The sequence below is a fragment of the Dermacentor albipictus genome, chromosome 10 (genome assembly GCF_038994185.2).
Source record: "Dermacentor albipictus isolate Rhodes 1998 colony chromosome 10, USDA_Dalb.pri_finalv2, whole genome shotgun sequence".
Classification (NCBI taxonomy): Eukaryota; Metazoa; Arthropoda; class Arachnida; order Ixodida; family Ixodidae; genus Dermacentor; species Dermacentor albipictus.
In genome coordinates, this window is record NC_091830.1 from 9,389,038 (window position 1) to 9,408,673 (window position 19,636).

At 43.7% G+C, this 19,636-nt stretch overlaps 2 protein-coding genes across 3 annotated transcripts in view; both read left to right on the forward strand.

The window, feature by feature from the left end:
* Positions 1–1,146: 1,146 nt before the first annotated feature.
* Positions 1,147–1,641, forward strand: LOC135920381 (histone H1-gamma, late-like). Its single transcript, XM_065454634.2, has one exon. It carries the CDS (start codon positions 1,147–1,149, stop codon positions 1,639–1,641), a length of 495 nt encoding a protein of 164 aa, XP_065310706.2.
* A 7,175-nt stretch (positions 1,642–8,816) lies between these two features.
* The window catches only part of Klp98A (kinesin-like protein 98A), a 63,490-nt gene continuing 52,670 nt past the window's right edge, over positions 8,817–19,636 (forward strand). Inside the window, exons 1-5 of one of the 2 annotated variants that reach the window (XM_065454659.2) lie at positions 8,817–9,125; positions 12,628–12,697; positions 13,974–14,006; positions 18,056–18,172; positions 19,235–19,351. In XM_065454659.2, the coding sequence (XP_065310731.2) occupies positions 9,079–9,125; positions 12,628–12,697; positions 13,974–14,006; positions 18,056–18,172; positions 19,235–19,351 (384 nt within the window). In that variant the 5' untranslated portion in view covers positions 8,817–9,078. The remainder of the gene's footprint in view (positions 9,126–12,627; positions 12,698–13,973; positions 14,007–18,055; positions 18,173–19,234; positions 19,352–19,636) is intronic. The other variant, XM_065454660.2, reaches the window with a different exon arrangement.

Consider the following 19,636-nt stretch of genomic DNA (forward strand, 5'->3'; position numbering starts at 1 on the left):
CAGGGCCGCATTACATGCTCTAGTGACTGCCCAAACAAGTTACCAAAAAAAAATTGCTTGCGCTTTTTTCCTAATGTTTCTTCACACTATCACTTAAGCGGTAACTTCTAGTACGCTGAAGTTTAAATTGTCATTTTCAATAGTGATGTTTAGAAGGCAGAAACAGTGCACCATACGCTTGATTGCCATCTTCTGGCGCTGAGACAGGGTTGCCCGTCGTCTCTTCAACCCTAGCGGTCCGTGAGTTCTGCAGCGCGGGTTTTGCACCGCCTCCTTCGAGGGATGGCGCACGCTGCGTGACCAATCTGGCAGCGACCGGCACGCCACGGATGGTTGTGAGATGCTTGTGATGGTTGCGAGATTGTTGTGAATAATCATCGTAATTACTCCAACAAATCTGCTTTGCCGGTAACCATTTCATTCTTACATCTACTCTCGATTACGGAAGATCCAGCATTTTTTGTCTGTTTGTTTGTTTGTTTGTTTGTTTGTTTGTTTGTTTGTTTGTTTGTTTGTTTGTTTGTTTGTTTGTTTGTTTGTTTGTTTGTTTGTTTGTTTGTTTGTTTGTTTCCACCACTGACCTTCAAACATGCCTAGACCAATTAGCCATGATTGTGAATCAATTTCGCTCTTTTTTTCTTTCTCCTACACAGCGGGCCGATGTCAAAGCTATGCACTCGAGTTCTATAGACTCAGACATAGTGACACCAGGGTCCTTAAATACTTTTCAATACAATACAATAGGAAGTATTGGAGGACCCTGGTGACACGTATGACCACACAGCCTGACGGTTGAGCAGAACGCATCGCCAGACACGGAACGACGCTTGGGTCTTTGCTGACTCTTCATGCAAGGCCACGGCAGCATTCAGCTGCTGCCAGTTACAATGCATAGCAATCGAAGACGACGACGGTCAACAGCGGCGGACCCGCGCGCGTAGCTGCGAAGGGCGAAGCACGAGATCGCGAGGCAGCCGGCATCTCGCGCCCCGCAGCCGCGGCGGACAGCGTCGTTCCACCAGGCCTCGCCAGCACTGCACAGCGCGAGCCGGCGTCCAGAGCCTCGGCGACCGAAACCTCTCCGAAAGCGAGGTCCACCCCACGCCCACCACGCGTCCTCCAAGCAAGGCCCGCCTGGCCGCCGGCATGACGCCGGCGGCCGCGGCGGCGGCGGCTCGGGAGCACGACAAGAAGCTGCTGTACTTCGCCGGCGGCGCCATCATGCTGATCGCGGTGACCACGGCGTTCGCCAGCATCGCCATCATGCGCTCCGCGCTGCAGAACGTCAACAAGCACCGCAAGGGCAAGGCGCAGTACACGCTGCAGGCGGCCGACCTCAAGCCGCTGGGACACCGCCAGGACGCGGCGGTTCAGTACCCTGACAAGATGCCGATGGTGGCGGTCCCTGCCGCAGATAAGCCGCGCAGAAAGAAGGCCGCCGCCCGCAAGGCTGCCGAGCGCCACCGGCCGGCCAAGAAGAAAGCCCGCGCCACAACCAGGAAGGCCAAGAAGGCGACCACCGGCCGCCGCAAGGCTGCCAAGGCTGCCAAGAGCGCAGCAAAGAGCAAGAAGCACGCCAAGAAGCCCACCACGACGGAGCCCGTGGAAAAGAAGGACGAAGACGAGCAGGACGACGAGTAAGGACCCCCTGGAGCGTCGACCGAGTGCCGTGTGTAGACCAGGCCACGAAGTGGTTCGACGAGACAGGAGTCAAAAGGGAGGTTTCATGCTGGCACCTCGCTTTGAAAGAACGTACGCTGGAGAAGTTGCGCGAGGGCCGGAGCACGGACTTGCGGAGTTCGCGCTTGTGCGACTTGGTTGTGCCAATAATGAGACTCTGGAAATGTGTGTGTCTTCCTTTCACTGGCTCGATGTCACTCGTAGGTTCATAAAAGACGCCATGAAATATTCACACATTTAAGGATCATCTTCGGGGTGTCGTAACTCGCCCCTTTGCACGCACGCACCCATCCCAGGAAGGTTGAAAAAATGCTTGCGCTCTTTCGTAACGGTGTTAAGTAGCAGCAGTTGCATCTCTCTCTGTGTGTATGAAACTAGTTTCATACACGCAAGGGCAAATTCTAATCTACCCACAGTAAGGGCTATACGCGCGTAATTCGCCTGGGGTCCAACGTGCGACTTCCTTTTCTGTAGCACTGGGTACAACGTAAAAGTAATCCCAGAAGTGAATGCACTCCAGTTCACTTCAGCGGGGCGGAAACTGGGGTGTAGTGGTTACAAATCGACATTGTTGTTCGCAGCCTGACTACCACTTCATGTGCAAGTGTCTACTGATGTGCCCATAAAGTTTCGTTATTCACAGATGTTATGGGGACATGCGGTAGGTAACGCAAGAAAGATATCCTGCAGTTTGGCAGTAATATTCCATGGTTTCTGCCACATTCTTTTTTTCTGTGACTGAAAATAATGCACTCCTAGGAGGTGTACGCATTTTATGACGCAATTTTTCCGTAATGTTCAACATCATTCATCAATAAAACGGGTAATGCTATTAAGTGATACTGCGCAGTTAAAATATGTACACTGCATTTTAATGGCAACGACTTTCTTGGTGAGTTACCCCCACATTTTAGCATCGGATATGTGTTTCCAGCCTTTTTCATGAACCGATCCCGATGATAGGGCAGTCTAAAAATGCGGGCCTATACTGAGGTTAGTGCAGCCAAGGAATTTAAGCAGTCCGACGCTCCTCTTTACTCTCCTCACGCGAGGGGTCACGGGATAGGGTGCCGTGTGCTACAACTCCGTGCAGTTCTCAACCTCAACTCGCTGAGGAATACATCTTCTTTGACAAACTTCAAATAAGCTTGAAACGCCTTTCAACTCTTTCTTTAACTGCGCGCTACCAGTGTACGTTCTTGTCAGAGGCGCCACGTGCACGTCTCAGCGGCTGCAGTAGAAGTAGCAGGTGGAGTGCATTAGAAAAATAAAGTTTAACAGAAGATTGACAGCGATTTTTGTTGTGGATCACTTACACACACACGAAAAAAAAAGATATTTCAAGATGTTGAAATAACTTCATTGCATACGCAATCGCGCGTTCACATACAACTGGCTGCTGGGTCTCGTTGATTGCTTCCATGATGAAGTACTTACGGTGACTTGTATTTTTTTATTTTTGTGCGCACTGTGTAGTTCGTGCATTTTAAGTGCGTGTTATAGCGAAGTCATCCTGCATGTGTGCAAAAAGTCGTACAAATGTTGCTTCAAAATCTGCCTTTCTAAGCGAACGCTAAATGAATATAAGAGGTCGGGAAGCTGACGTGGCGCTAAAGAATCGCAGCAGACATTGTTGCAAATAGATTAAATTATCTTTTGCTCATTATTCTTTGTATCGATATTTTTTTTATCAGCTTCTGTGCCAATATCTCGTAGGTGGTCTGCCTTTTTTATGGACATAAAGGATATGCATTCCTTTATTCGACGTGACTCGACACCACCGCTCTCGACACTAATCTGCATTGACGAATCCACGAATGAATTCGACCCTAAGCCAACCAGAATGCATCAGGTGTCTCATGTGGTGCTTTTCTTTAGAAATTTATGCTCAATTTACACGTTGAATCGTTCACTAAGATGGCAACCCACATCTTCAGAAAGAAGGCATGTGCACTGGCTCGTGTAGTGCACTCATCATTAATTATATTTTTTAGCGAAACTTGACAGCTCCCTCGCGCGGGTCTTGGAAGGCAAAAAAGTGGAAAAGTTTTTAGATACTTTAATAACTTGTTCATGTATCTTATCAGTTGCACAAATCCCTATCGACTCAGACGCTTTCAATTAATGTACTGATTGCGAGACGGGAGCATTTTAAACTTCTGCAAATGACACATGAATTCCTTGACAGCGGTGAAATAACCTGTTTTGATCTGAGCTGCGTGACGATAGCATGTGCAGGTTGTATCAAACGCGTAGCAATAAGTCGATTGTGTCCTTCAACTCTGCGCATTTTAAGCTTGTAAAGCATAGCATAGTTAACTTCTGTTTTCATAAAGCAGTCCAGAAATCCTGCCAGCAAAAATTACCACAGTTTCTGGCAGCTGTCGTGACGCTTGACCGAAGCAGGCTACCTGATGCACGTGCAAGTTTCAGTCGCTGAAAGCTTGTTGAATAGATTCCACGGAAGAAAAGAGGACGGTTTAAAATGGTCACACAGGGAAAATCGAAGGGTTGTTGTCACCTCGTATACCTGCATCAAATTTCTCCCAACTTGACTGGCTATTATTTTTCTTCTCTCTCCTTATCTGTGCTTCCCTTTTCCCTTTCCCCAAGTCTAGGGTTTTCTTTGCCGAATTAAGTTAAAGTTACGTTTCTGGGAGCTCGAAAGATATATTCAGTATCCGCAATTTTAGCAAGATTTTGAGAGAGTTGATAATCCGAAACTATAGAATGGTTTTACACTCTAAAAACAGTTTACGCCCTTTGGGGTGTAATTTTGTTTCACAACAGTTATCGTCATCGGTCTTGCTTGCCTTTTCTTTCTTCAACGATCTGCCATCGCTACTTTCCTGACAAAGATGCCTCGACACGCTGATAACGCGAATGCTATTCGTGGCCTGGAAGTACCAGGCGCTCTTTAAAGTTTTTAGAGTGCACTCTGGAAACATTTTCACCCTTTGGGTTGTATATTTGCCACATAACAATAATCGTCATCTGTCTTGCCCGTATTTTCTTTCTTTAACGCTGCGAGCCCGGTACTTCCAAGTCACGAACGGCATGTGCGTTGTCAGCATGACAAAGCATACTCGACAGGAAAGTAAATAGCGAAGCGTTTTCAAGAAAGGAAACGCAAGCAAGGCAGATGACCATTACTGTTCTGTGGCAAATATACACCCCAAAGGGTGCAACTGTATTTAGAGTGTAGAAGTCCCATGTTCCCAGAAGCACCTCTGTTCCGCAGGAAACTCTACACTCGCAAAACAGCTTACACGCTTTGGGACGTACCTTTCTCTCCACAACGATAATCATCATCCATCTTGTGTACTGGTACTACACCAACGGCATGAGAGTTATCTTCTGGGGACAAATACCCCTCGAAGGGTGTAAATTGTATATACACTCTTAAAGAAGCTTGCACCCTTCGGAGCTTAACTTGTCTCACAACCATAATCATCATCTATCGTGCCCCCATTAAGTTTAACGCTGTGAGCCCGGTACTTCAAGGTCACGAACGGCATGCGCCATGGCATGCGCGTTATCAGCATGACATTGCATTATCGGCAGGAAAGTATCGAGGGTAGAGCTTTCAAGGAAGGAAATGAAAGCAACGCAGATGACGATTATTGCTGTGGGACAAAATTTTAAGAGTGTTGACCCACAGCAATAACCGTCATCTGCCTTTCTTGCGTTTCCTTTCTTGAAAATTCTGCACTCGCTACTTTCCTCTCGAGAATGCAATGTCACATTGATAACGTGCATGCTGTTCCTGACCTGAAAGTACTCGGCGTGTAGCATTAAAGGAACGAAAGGACCTCAAGATAGTTGACGATTATCGTTGTGAGACAAGATAAACCCTAAAGAGTGTGAACTTTTCTTAGAGCGTAGAATCATCATCATCAGGCTGTTATATGTCCGCTGCAGGACGAAGGCTTCTCCCTGCTATCTCCAATAATCCAATGGTCCTGCGCCAACCGATTCCAACTAGCACCCGCAAATTTCCTAATTTGGTCGCACCGCCTAGTCTTCTGCCGTCCTCTACTGCGCTTTCCTTTTCTTGGCGCCCATTCGGTCACCCTAATGGTCCAACGGTTATCTAACCTGCGCATTACATGACCTGCCCAGCACCATTTTTTTCTCTTAATGTCTATTAGAATATCGTCTATGCCTGTTTGCTCTCTGATCCAAACCGATCTCTTTCTGTCTCTTAAAGCTACGCCTAGCATTCTTCGTCCCATCGCTCTTTGCGCGGTCCTTAACTTGTTCTCAAGCTTCTTTGTCAGTTTTCAAGTCTCTGCGCCATATGTCAGAACCGGTAAAATGCACTGATTGTATACTTTCCTTTTCAGTGATAACGGTAAGCTACCAGTCAGGAGCTCACAATGTCTGCCGTATGCAATCCAACCCATTTTTATTCTTTTGTGAATTTCCTTATCATGGTCAGGGTTCCCTGTGATTAGTTGACCTAGGTAAACGTACTCCTTCACAGACTCTAGAGGCTAACTTGCAATCATGCACTCTTGTTCCCTTGCCCGGTTATTTATCATTATCTTTGACTCACGTACTCCCCTCTTTATCATAATTTATTTATCATTATCTTACACTCTTCCTGTTAAGGCCCTCAATCATTTGTTGTAACTCGTCCGCAGTGTTGCTGAATAGAACAATGTCATCGGCAACCCGAAGGTTGCTTAGGTATTCGCCGTCGATCCTTACTCCTAAACCTTCCCAGTTTGAATACTTCTTCCAAGCACGCAGCGAATAACATTGGAGAGATCGTATCATCTTGTCTGACCCCTTTCTTCATCGGTATCTTCCTACTTTTCTTGTGTAGAATTAAGGTGGCTGTGGAATCTCTGTAGATATTTTCCGCGGTATTTACGTAAGCGGTCTGTACTCTTTGATTACGCAATGTCTCTATCTCAGCTGGTATCTCTACTGAATCAAATGCTTTTTCGTAAATATGAAAGCCATATAGAGAGGCTTGTTGTACCCTGCGGATTTCTCGATAAGCTGATTAATGACAAGGATGTGATCCATTGCAGAGCATTCTTTCCTGAAGCCAGCCTGCTCCCTTAAATGACTAAAGCCCAATGTTGTCCTTATTCTATTGCAGATTATTTCGGTAAATATTTTATATAATACTGGGAGTAAGCTAATGGGCCTATAATTCTTCAGTTCTTTAACGTCGCCCTTTTTGTGGATTAATATAATGTTTGCATTCTTCCAGTTTTCTGGGATCCTTGCAGTCGATAGAGCCGCCAGTTTTCCTAGCATTATGTCTCCTCCATCTTTGATTTAATCGACTGTTATTCCAACCTCTCCTGTCGCTTTCCCCGTTTCATGTCTTACAAGGCCATTCTGACCTCATCTGTAGTTATAGGAGGATTTCTGTAAACTGTTCATTATTGTTTCGTATAGAGTACTCCTGAGTCCTCTGGGTACTGTACAGGCCAGTATAGAATTCTTCCACTGCTTTTATTATACCTTCGAGATTGCTGATGATATTACGCTGCTTATCTTTCAGGGCATACATCTTGGTTTGTCCTATGCCAAGTTTCCTTCTCACTGATTTCAGTCTGCGTCCATTATTTACAGCTTCTTCGGTCTTTCTCACCTTATTATTTCTAATATCACTTATTTTCGCTTTGTTGATCAGTTTTGACAGTTCCGCGAATTCTATCTTATCTCTTGAGTTGGACACTTTCATTCTTTGTCGTTTTTTAATAAGTCCTTTGTTACTTGGGAGAGCTTGCCTACTGGTTGCCTTGGTGCCTTGCCTCCTACTTCAATTGCTGCCTCTGAAGCCTGCCTCGTTGCGATTTCATTCAATACCTCTATGTCATGATCATCATCTCTCTGTTCTAAGGCTGCTTATTTGTTTGCAAGTACCAGCCTAAATTTGTCTGCTTTTACCCTTACTGCCTCTAAGTTGACCTGTTTTTTCTTGACCAATTTTACTCTTTCTCTGTTCAAATTGAGGTGAATCGTGGCCCTCGCTAACCTATGATCACTGCACTTTACCCTACCTAACACTTCTACATCCTGCACTAGGATGTAGAAAGATCGGCAGAAAGTATGAAATCAATTCCATTTCTTGTTTCACCATTAGGGCTTTTCTATGTCCATTTTTTGTTGCTACGTTTCCTGAAAAGGGTGTTCATTATTCTGAGCTTATTCCGTTCTGCGAATTCTACCAGCATCTCCCCTCTAGCGTTTCTAGAATCGACACCGTAGTTTCCAACTGCCTGTTCACCCACCTGCTTTTTCCCCACTTTTGCATTGAAGTCACCCATTACTACTGTGTACCGCGTTTGCACTTTTCTCATCGATAATTCAACATCTTCATAAAATCGTCGTGACTGGACGTTGGAGCGTAGGTTTGCACAACCTATAATCTATACCTCTTATTGAGTTTGATTACGACTACTGCTACCGTCTCGTTGATGCTGTAGAATTCGTCAGCGTTTCCCGCTGTGTCCTTATGGATTAGGAATCCTATCCCGTATCGCTTCTTATCCGGCCGGGAGACCTAGATCTATAGCAGAGAACATGGCCGTTATTCAGCAATGTGTAAGCCTCGCCAGTTCGTCTACTCTCACTAAGGCCGATAATATCTAAAACAATGTCTGATAGTCCTTCGAAGAGTCCTGCTAGCCTCACTTGAGAGGATTCGGGTGTTAACCGTTGCAAGGGTCAGTTTCCATACAGTCAGCTGCATACGGAACGTAACTTCTGAGACGATAGAAGGAAAATGAAACATGTGAACAGCCCACCTAGAAAGAAAAGTAAGTCTTTGTCCGTTACTTCGCAGGCGCACTTCATTTATTCGCTTCAGCAAGCAGGAAGGAGTTCTAAGCAGTTGTGTTTTGAGAGCGGCCCCACTTATTTTTTCTTTGCCTACACCGCGCTTTTGGGTGCTCGCAGAGTGTGTAATCAAGGTCGGCTGCTCGTACCTTGCAACGCCCACAACGCACAACGACCGACACAAAGGAACTGCTCAAGCGTAGCGTAACCGGCGTAACTGCGTAACGTCCAACAAACGCGCACCCGGGCTTTATGCGCAACTTTCGCTCCAAATTTAGCGCCGTTCGCGCTATGCAGCGGCCACACTGGCACGACGTCGCTCTTGGAAAACGCCAGGTAGCGCTCGTATCGCCAGCCGCAGCTGAGAGGAGTGCAGCAACGGCAGCAACACAGAAGCGAGAGCCAAATGTGTGCGCGCGTTTCAGGATCCCCCGTATGTGCGACAGCTGTGATTTTCGCAACGTCGTCTCCGGAGCAGTTATGTAGACAGCAGCAGGAGCCGACCCTTCGGCCACCGTTCTCCATGCTGTGTTGACCTGTTTTGCAGTGTTTTCTTGCAACCAGTGGTGTCTGCTAACTTCACGGGATTGCACGATGGCGTCAGTGAAGGTCGCCGTGCGTGCCAGGCCCTTTAATCAAAGGTGAGACAGTTTCGCGTCGCAGCCGACTCGTGTGTGTGACTCACGCGCCTGTCGCTCTAAGAAAACCAGCCTCGCTTCTTGGACCGCACTCTTTTCCTTGCCTTGCGTTTGCTGCGGTTTGCTTTTCAGTCGTAGCAGTTTCACTCACGGTTTCGCTTCTGACGGCCCTTGAATAGGTGCTGCTCCTGACATAACAAACACATTTTTCCTTGGAACGGAGCTTTGCGCCCCCCCGCTGTTGCGCTCCCGATTTCAGCTGTTCGCCGCGCCGTTCCGGGCTGCCGTCTTGTTATTTGCATTTTTCGTTGCGCAGACCGCCAGCTCCGTGGACTGCGTACGTGCGTGTCAACGGTAGTTCTGAACTTAGTGTCACACATTACTTCCCCCCTCTTCTTTGGCTTCTGGATTGGATTGGCGCGGCTCGCTACGTGCTTGCGCGCGCTTTTCCGAGCGCAGATTGGTGTGCGCCTGGTTTCTGCACTAGGCTGTTATGCGATCGCTTTTTCGAGCGCAGATTGATGTGAGCCTGGTTTCTGCACTAGGCTTTTGCACGATCGCCTGCTTTTTGCACTGGGCTTTCAAAAGGCGAAGTGAGCGTCGCTTACTGCAGGCGGCAAGTGATTTGGCTCATGTACTGCGTGAGCAAAAACATAGGCACGTGGCTCATGAAGGAGATGACCGGCGACTTGCTTAATCTGTCGGACCATGTCATCGCCGACTGGAGGAACTACGCTCGTGAGGTCGTGCGGGACGAGCTGCTGGCGCGACTCCCACTCGGTGGCCCCGGGAGGATTGTGCAAATTGATGAATGCCTCCTTCGCGGCAAGCGAAAATACAATCGAGGCCGCCTGATGACGGGCGACAACGTTCCGCCGAGCCGCCAAAATTACGGCGGCATTGCAGATCGTGGACCATGGGTATTCGGCATGATCTGCGTGACCACCGGGGAGCTCCGACTATTCAAGGTCGACCGACGAGACGCGGCGACGCTAGGCCCCATTATTGCAGCCAACGTTGAACCGGGAACCACCATCCACAGTGATGAATGGGCCCCATACAACTGCATCCCGAACTTGGTGGGGGCTAACGGAGCAAGACTGAATTTGCAATGGGAGGCTGTTAACCACAGCATGAACTTTGTAGACCCAATCACGGGCGCTCACACCCAGAAAATCGAAAGCTACTGGCAGAAGGTGAAGCGCTACCTCGACTCCGCCGGCTACAGGGTGACTCCACAGCTTCTCGAGTCGCACCTGATATGGCTATGGTGGGCATCGATTAATGGGCACATGCGCTGCAAGGACTCGTTTCTGCGTTTATTTGAAGCGATCGCACGGCGCTACCCACTGTGACATAGTAATGGAAAATAAAGCGCACTTTTCTGACCCTTTGCTTTTGTATGAATGTTTCCCGGCATTGCTGCGCGCTTCCATACACGGTTGGCTGAAAGCGCGCTTCCATACAACATTGGCTGAAAGGATTGCGCGGCGCGCTTTCAGATTCTGGGGTGTAGCGCGTGATGAACCGGCTATATTCGGCGCTTGCGAATAAAGCAACGAACTGGGTGTGCGCGGTCTGTACGTTTGGCAACTCAGTGCTGCAGCCGAGCGCGTTTTGGAGCGCTTGCTCTCCGTCGTACTTCACGTCTCTTCGGAGGCGTAGTCTAGCTGTGATTCCCACTTTTTTTGTAACGATTCATGGCTTCTCTCGACCGTCTATGTGAATCCTACACAAAGGTGTTCTTGCTCCGTCATGTTCCCACCCGAAGCAAGGCTGTAAACAATACTTGGCGGGACGCGCGTTGGCAGTGATGTATCGGTTTCCAGGGCACCTAGAAACGATATCAATTCACTCTTATTGGCTTTGAACAGTCTCACGCAAACAATACAGAAATATTAATGGTGCGTAAACAGCAGGAGCGCTTAAACCATGCGTAAATCTCGCCGACAGTGTTTGGTTTTTTATTTAGTGGCTGGAGTCGATCGTTGAACTCGCTCATGGCAACTACACAACCTGCGCTGGAGTATGCTGTGATTTACACGGTTAACTTGTTCAATGTTAGAAGTGCACCATTTTTTTCTCATAAGAAATGGCTAGTGCTACATGCTCGCATATGCTAAAAATATTCCTGCTCAATGAAAACTTCGTTTCTCGATGTTTTTTTTTTTTTGTACATTCGTTACTGCAAGAGTTGTCATGGATCTACAAGTGTTGAAAAGCTTCTCAGTAATGTAAGAAGCGCTCTGTATACGTCTGGGAAACGAACAGTTTGTGATGTAGTGAAATTTGCCAAATACAATGTTTCCTGATCAGAAAGACGCAGTAAAGTGGTGTCCAACCTTATAAACAACTCTCGAACAAAACCAAATAGGAGAATAAAATAGGATTTTCATTTCCTGTGGTGTTGTCATCTTGCTCTTAATATCTTGCACTCTTGATTTATCGTTTGTTTGGATAGAGTGAGGTGGAGTATGTATTTGCTCGTAGATAAACAGATGTTCGCCCATAGATATTGCATACTTCAACTGCATGCTCCGTTGGGGAAAGTCAGCACATATTGAAGTACTAGCACAGCCGTTGTGTGCAGTAGTGGTTTCATTAAAGTTAAAACCGAAATCCTATAACAAAAACAAGGTGTTGGGGATCAGAAGGTGCTTGAAATTCACACAGTTTTGAAGTTAAAAAACGAAAAAGTTCATGAAAGAAGTTCGCAATTTCGAAACACTGTTAGCTAAGCTTCTCATGAGTAGAAGCTTATAAGCTAGCATGCCAAAATTGTGTGCCATCTTTTCGTGCATCATTTCCTCTTCCTCATGTGATCTCATGGAATGGTCGTATATGCCATAGCGCTGGTCTGGTTAGTAATCATTATAGAACATATTGAGTGTAGACAAAACGACGGAGTTGATCAATAATAGAGCATGTTGAGGGCAGATGAAGCAAGACGAAAATGGATAAGAATGGAACGCTCTGTTCTTTATCATCTTAGTGCTGTTTTGTCACTCAATGGGGTCTGTTCTTCGCCACATATTTCTTCCACAATCACTCCTCCTTTGTGTGCTAAAAAAAGGTGCAAGGTGCAAAAGTGCAGTTCATTGTTTCCTTCCTGGTGTTTTGTTTACACTCAACATAGAGCCTTGCAGCCTCTATAATCTGGCTATCTTCTCTGGAAGGGTTTCAGCCAACTAGACTCTCTTAATTGCATTTTTTTTTAGTTCCATACTTGAAAATGGGGCAGAAATATGGGCAAGTGAGTAGACAGCACAGGCGATGTGTCTTACTTGTCTGCATCTTTTACATGTATGGGTCCTAACTGACACGCGGAAACAAATAGCTTACTGATTATTATTTTTAATGCTTGTACCAGAATGTGTCGGTACGTGAGAGCTAACTTGTCTCAGGTGGGTGGAGTTTGAATGATATATAGCAAGAAGCCAAACTAAAGGTGGCATTGGCATAGAAAGGTGTGCCAAAATTACATTCCTGACTCTTTCTTCTGCAGGGAGATTGACATGAAAAGCAGTGAGATTATTCGCATGGATGGTAACAAGACATGCATTGAAAATCTGAAGGTTAGTCATTGGCCATTTACCTCATCTGTGCATGGGAAACAGGTGTGCTTGATGACATTGTGTGCCAGTTTAGTGATACAATAACTCTGAACATTCGCATGTGCATATAGATGTGCTTTGGCCTGTAGTAAGCTTTAGTTGATATTCTTGCCTGCTGGCTGTTCTGTCCTGACATGACTTGAGACAGTGAACGAGTTTGTTTTAGAATTTTTTTTGTAACATACCAGTATTGTTCGTAATAATTTGCAGCACCTCGTTTCACATTTTTGGTTTCTTGGAAGTGTTTACATGAATGCTTTCAGCTGTTTATCGTGTTAAGGAAAATTTAAGCACCCCTATTTTCTATAATGGTGTACTGCCAGTCTAGATGACCTCTCAAATACAATTGCGAAATGGTGGGACAAAATCATTTACATTCATAGGGTGCTCTAGATATCTGGGAAGATCGCTTTTTTTTTTCTTTGTTTCAGCTCCCCATCAGATTTATTTAGGTTTAAGCACCCCTTTTCTTTCTTTTTCCCATATTTCAAACTCATAAACTAAAGGTGGGTGCTGAGGAAGTATGCCCGCCCCTCTTATTTTGTTTTTGATGTCTACTTATATAAAAATGTAGTGGCACATATTGGTACATAACTGAGAAAGGCGGGCTAGTTGGTGGTCGATATTTGAATGCATAATGTAACCGCACAAACAACAATGGACAAAGAAGGAAACACACGGGGCAAGTGCAGAACTTCAACTGCTGAAGTTCCACGCTTGACCAATGCGTTTCCTTCTTCGTCCATTGTCGTTTGTGTGGTTACATTATGCACTCACATATTGGTACTTCAGGGAGCCTTGGTTCCTATAAGTAAAACCTTCCTCATGCCAGTGATTGCAATAGCTGTCAGGAATTGAGAGTTGGTACTACATTTCTTGTTCTTCTATAACAAGTGTACAAAGCATGCTTGCATACATTTTATCCACTAGAAGCTTGCAATTGCAAAATTGAATGTGTATATTTCTGGCATCAATTGTTGTGGCCTAAGCTTGTTGCTCCTAGAGAATACTTCTGTTTATGTCTTAGCACAGTCAATAATCTGCCTAACATGCTGTCGATGTTAAATATTTTATTAAAATAGAATTGACATAATGAATAATCATACTAGTTTCAATTTGTCACATCTGTGCACAAATGCTGCTTTATTTTGGTACTTCTTGGATTGTTGTGTACAGTCAGTAGTTGGCTTTTTATTTCTCGTACATCGCAACTGCTTTATTTTTCTGCATCATACAGTTTCAGAGCCTAATCTCCTGCCCCAATATAATAGTGAGTACAGTGCTTCAAGCCTGTCAATCTGGTTATCGCTTCCTGTGTTTACGTGGAGTTTGTGCCAGGCTGCATGGTTTCTGTCCACACCGTGTTGCATGGACGTCTTGTGGGGTATTCTATATGCATGATGAATTTTTTTTGCACAGTAGCATATAATTAACCTGCCCCAGCCAATTGTCATAATATTTCGCTGCATACCAATTCTGACTTCTCAAATCAGGATGGGACTTATGAGCACAAAGGACCTGCACTCTGCCGTTATGCTTAATTATAAAACAATAAATTAGCATGTTACACGTGTGCTGTTTGTAAAAGAAACTTTTATGCATTAGTTACCTATTGAGACTCAAGTTACTGTGAAGCCCACACACCTGCATCGATTCAGCTGTCCAAATTCCAAGGTTCAGTCCAGCAATTCGAACTGCTTTACAAGCTCCCAGAAGGTGGAATACAATGCCCTTCCCAAATTCTGTCAAGCGGAGCTGCAGATATAAAGACTTTTTTTTTCTGAACACCAGCAAATAATTTTAAGTGGAATGTAAATATTTATCGTAGGCACAGAATTCTAGTTGAGAGGGGAAAGAAATGCTGAAAATCGTCTCCCAATTGCATTTTGTTTTATAGCTACATACACTGCAGTGATATTGAGTAGCAATATAGTCATGTTGCCTGCACAGTCAAGTGAACAAGCTTAAAACGCCATGTTTCTTATTTATTTATTTATTTATTTATTTTATTTTATTTTCACAATACTGCAGGCCATGTGGTCCAAGCAGCTAGAGTGGGATTACAATACAATGAGAGAACAAAAAAATACACAACGTTCACATGGTAGGCAAAACGTGAGAAAAACACAGAAATAATCGGCAACAGTGCTCATATGACAAGTGGTACAGCAATTTTTTCAACCAAAATTTTAACAAAGGTTATTTAAAAACATGTTCTTGGTCTGTCCTTGGTGACATCTCAGATTGTCAGCTTTACATGCTCTTAAACAAAATGTACAGTTTAGTTCTGCGTGAAAGTACAGAGGGTTCTAGGCATTTTTCCTTTGTAATTAGTATTGCAATAGATAATTTTGCATCACAGATGCTTTGAAAATTGAGGGCAGGAAAGCATAACAAGTATTCAAGAAACCATTTATTTTCGTTCCTCCATCTTACTGGAAACAGCTTCTTATTTAGGGCGATCTAATTATTATCATTGGTGTGCATTGTTGTGATGTAAACCATTTCATCAAAATAGAGAGTGAATGGGCAGACCCATAATATTATTTACCAGCCTCTAAAGAGCACTGACAAATTGGTGTATGCACGGGCCTTCCTGCTGCAATGGTGTTCCTGTACTGCATCGCGATCTATTCTCGCTGCACAGAAGCAGTTGTAGGTCAATGAAATTCTTGCACTAGTGCATTCACTTGAGGGCGTTTTCCCAATTGCAGTGACAGCCACATCGCACAACACGCAAGTCCAGCATTGTGTTGGCATGTAGTTTTGCCTTATCACTTATCACCACACCCGCGGGGCCATCGTGATAATGGGGGTGGCTTTTGTTCAGTTCTGTAGCGGCATATCTTTGATGCAGAGCCATTAGGCGTTGCCAAAAGTTTTTTTTAACCCACATGTGGGTTCACACTGTGGGTCATATATCTTTATGGCTCAGTGAGCCAACCTTGCGAAACTTGTCTGAACAAACGTGCGCGAGCATGAGCTTCTGATTCACTGTGCCAGAGTCTGTAGATGGAACATCTGTTTATGAAATTTATGACCACGTGAGAGCGCAGTCTTTGTAAATAGAAAACGTGTTGTGTTACTTCTCTAAATTGTGGCCCCAGTGTTGCTCCAAAACTTTACTGCAGGCATTGTGGTGTCTGGTTCAGCTTTCCAAGAGCAAAAGGATATTTTTCTCTCGTGTTGCTTATTCCTATTTACTTTTTGGTTTCTAGACCATTACTAGGTAACAGAATGGTTAGTTATCCAGATAAATAGATGACTTTTTTTGTGTGTAGTGGTAAGTCTTCAATAGTGGCATGTCTTCAATAGTCGAGGTGTCATACTGCGCTCTTGTCATAAAAGCTTAACCAGCAATCTGCCTCTCGAATGTAACTGATTGGCAGCTGACATCGTCAAGCAATGCCTTTGCTGTATGTGCGATATCATTGGCGTATCACATGGAATTTGGGTACAGTGTGCTTGTGTAATTCTACAGTTTATGTTCTATTAAGCAATCATAAGTTTGTCATTCCCTTCTTACTATTATTGTTTAAGTCAACCATGTTTTTATAAACTTAACATTCACCATCTTCTACTGCCTGAAAAAGCAGATATACCCAAATCAGAACTTATTATTAAATGTTCGATCATATTACAGGTATTTAGTATACAAAAGGAGGTGCCATAGTCAAAGACTGTGTCGGGACCTCCTTTACAAAAAAAATTATGAACTTAACAACTCAAAGCAACAGCAGCACACCATACAGTAATACACAAGCAAAAATAAAAGAATGTTAACAGAACAAAATACAGGATCTATTACGAAGAATAACAAGATTATCATATCTCATGGTAGCAAGAAAAATTGTATAGGAAAAAAATAAATAAGTGTATCCCCATTGCTGCCATCCTGCTTTTTTGAACTGTGTAGTGCTTAGTAATTAAAACAAGTCAGTCTTTACAAAGACCTAGTTTTCATAGTTCCTGCATAATTTCTGGCCCACAGCTCATTAAATATTGGTCCTATAAAAAATTCATACTATTGTCACATGTCACAGCCAATACTTGTGTTATGGCTGATTTTGCATTATGTCAAGCTCATGAATGAAAATTTCTTTACAGTTCTTTAATGCATAGTCATTTCAATCTTTTTTATACAAGTTTCACACCACAGTGCACATCTGACTGCTGAGGGCAATTCACATGACCCAGCGATACTTTATCAGCTGCATTCTGTTATGGACAACAGGGCACCACTAGGTCATGAAGCTGTGCTGCCTTTAGTTGCACAGTTCTTTCCTGCAGCCTCTTTTGCAGCTTTCTGCACTTGCATTCATGCTGCAATACCAGAGGCTTGATGCACTTTGGATTATATGCACGATGAAGTGTCTTGGCTTTCTCCTGTCAAATTGTTAGGTCTGCAAGCTGGTGATATTTGCCATGTTCTATCTTCCAGTGTTTCCAACCTTAGTCTTTCCTGAGACCACATCTAAAAATAAATCAAAAACAAAAAGAAACAAACATCAATGCTGTATGCCATGCATTGAAAAAGTTCATTGCCCTCCTGTTTGCTGTGTGTCACTGAACCATTAGTGTAGTGAACAAAACAGTTTGGCCAAACTTATGTTTATATTGCTGCGTGCTTTTCATACACCAAAAAAAAATTATCTGGGCAAATTTAATATTTTTTTATGGTGTGCGCTACTCATGCTTTGTGGCACAAGTTTTACATTGTGATAATAAGAAGCCATTTCAACTGCTGTAGTTTAATTCACTCACTGACCCATTCATTCATTCATTCTGGACTTCAGGTCAAAGTAAACAGGGAATTAAATCTGATAAACACAACACTATGCTAATAAGAATGTAACAGTGGGATGCAACTTTGAGCTTGTTTCATTGAGTGTCTACAAAAAATTATTCTTAGCCACATCATGGGTGCATTAAAAAAAAGAAGTAAAGTCTGCCTATTCTTAAGAACTGAAGCAGCAATTTCATTTTCGTGGTTTGTCTAGTATGAAATTATTTGTTCTTTTACTTTTGTTGTTCAGTTTACATCCAAACACAGTGCAGTGCACTGGTAATTCAGCTTGCACACTGTGCTCCTGCAAATGCCAGTGGTTCCAGCAGTGCACCCATTTATTACGGCACATACACACATGTGTAGCTTTCTATTATAATTATATTTGATTGTGCCTATGTGATTTGTTCTCGTGCTCTTGCAAATGGGTGCAGTGTGCTCTGTGTACATGTTTGTCACTGCAAGTCTGTCTGCGCATTATGTCACCTATACCAGCATCTTGCACAGGTATTAACGCTGCTTTTTACTCGTAGGTGTCGCCACAGGGTGGAAGTGAAGAGTTAGGCCGAGAGCGAATTAAGGAATTTACATTTGACTATTCTTACTGGTCTGTGCACCCGAGTGATCAACACTTTGTAACACAAGAACAGGTAATATCTACAGTTTCATAACATTTTTCTTGCTTAAAACAGCCCAGAGTTATTGGGTCTTCTATTATAGTGTGCAAGCAAAGACATGCAAGTGCTCATATAGATTTAGGTGTTGGACTTATCTGTAGCACCATATGACTTCTTTTGATTTGCAACCCAAGGTTATCAGGTCATTAATTATATTTCACAATGAAAAATACACCATTTGGTACAAGTGGTGGTATAGATTTGAGGGGACATGTCGTATAAATGTCACTGCATGTAATCTTTGTAAATGGCTAACAATTTTAACAAAAAAAAAATTTAATAGACTGTCAGAATAACAAGAGTTTTAGGTATTCTTGTTAGAGAGTTGCTAAACTCTTGTTAAAGCTTAATGAGTAGCTACTCTTGTAATAAAACAAAAGCAGCTACTTTTGTTGAAGCTTGTCAAATAAAGCTCTAATCTTGTTCTACAGGTATGTCAAGGCTGCTAATAATTGCCCACAGCAACACTTGCCCTAGCAGCATATATTGACGGAACATAATGGGGGCGAAATGCGAATACACCCGTTGCTTAGATTTAGGTGCACGTTAAAGAACCCCAGGTGGTCAAAATTTCCGGAGTCCCCCACTACGGCATGCCTCATAATCAGAAAGTGGTTGTGGCACATAAAACCCCATAATTTAATTTTTTTTCTTTTGACAGAACATATTCAATGTTCTATTCCATCTTGTTTAGAGACCTTTGCAAACCATTGCTACTTTTCATAAACTACATGATGGATTAAACAGAGACCTGCTGCTCCTATACAGAAGCTTGAACATGTGTGCTTAAATTCCTGCACATTAGTAAGTCATTACGGGAAGGTTTGTTAGAGACTAAGTACATCTTCAAAACACCTCCACTATGCATAAAAACTTCAATTCATTCTGGAGATTGGGTTTATATACATTTAGTGCCAAGTTGTTCTTACTTCTTGTGCATGGACCCTTGCCTCAATCAATCAAAAGCACATTAATACTTGTCTTTTATGAATATCTTGTTCACATGTATAATATGTTTGGGGTGTCTTGGGGTAGGTTTTTAATGACCTTGGCCAGGAAGTTGTGGACAATGCGTTTGAAGGCTACAATGCTTGCATATTTGCCTACGGCCAAACCGGGTCAGGAAAGACCTTCACTATGATGGGCTCGTCTGTGAGTTTGCTTTCCAGAACTTGTTTCAATTTTTTTTTCTTTGCCGATTCTTCTGGGTGTTGCGATGTGCTTTACAAGCTATAGAAAGGCACTTATGGGTAGCTATATTGAACAGTTCTTGAACCAAACAAACACAGTTTACGTTTATCAAAATGTTAAGTCCATCAATTCATTAGGAAGGGATGAAGAGAATACCCTGTGAAGCATGTAGTATTTAAAAGAAAGCTTATCTCTGATCTAGCATGTTTTATCATGTGGGAAACATTACAGTGCCTTTATTAGGCA

Coding starts and splice junctions, on each gene's coding strand:
- LOC135920381 (XM_065454634.2), top strand. CDS start 1,147: ATGACGCCGGCGGCCGCGGCGGCGGCGGCTCGGGAGCACGACAAGAAG.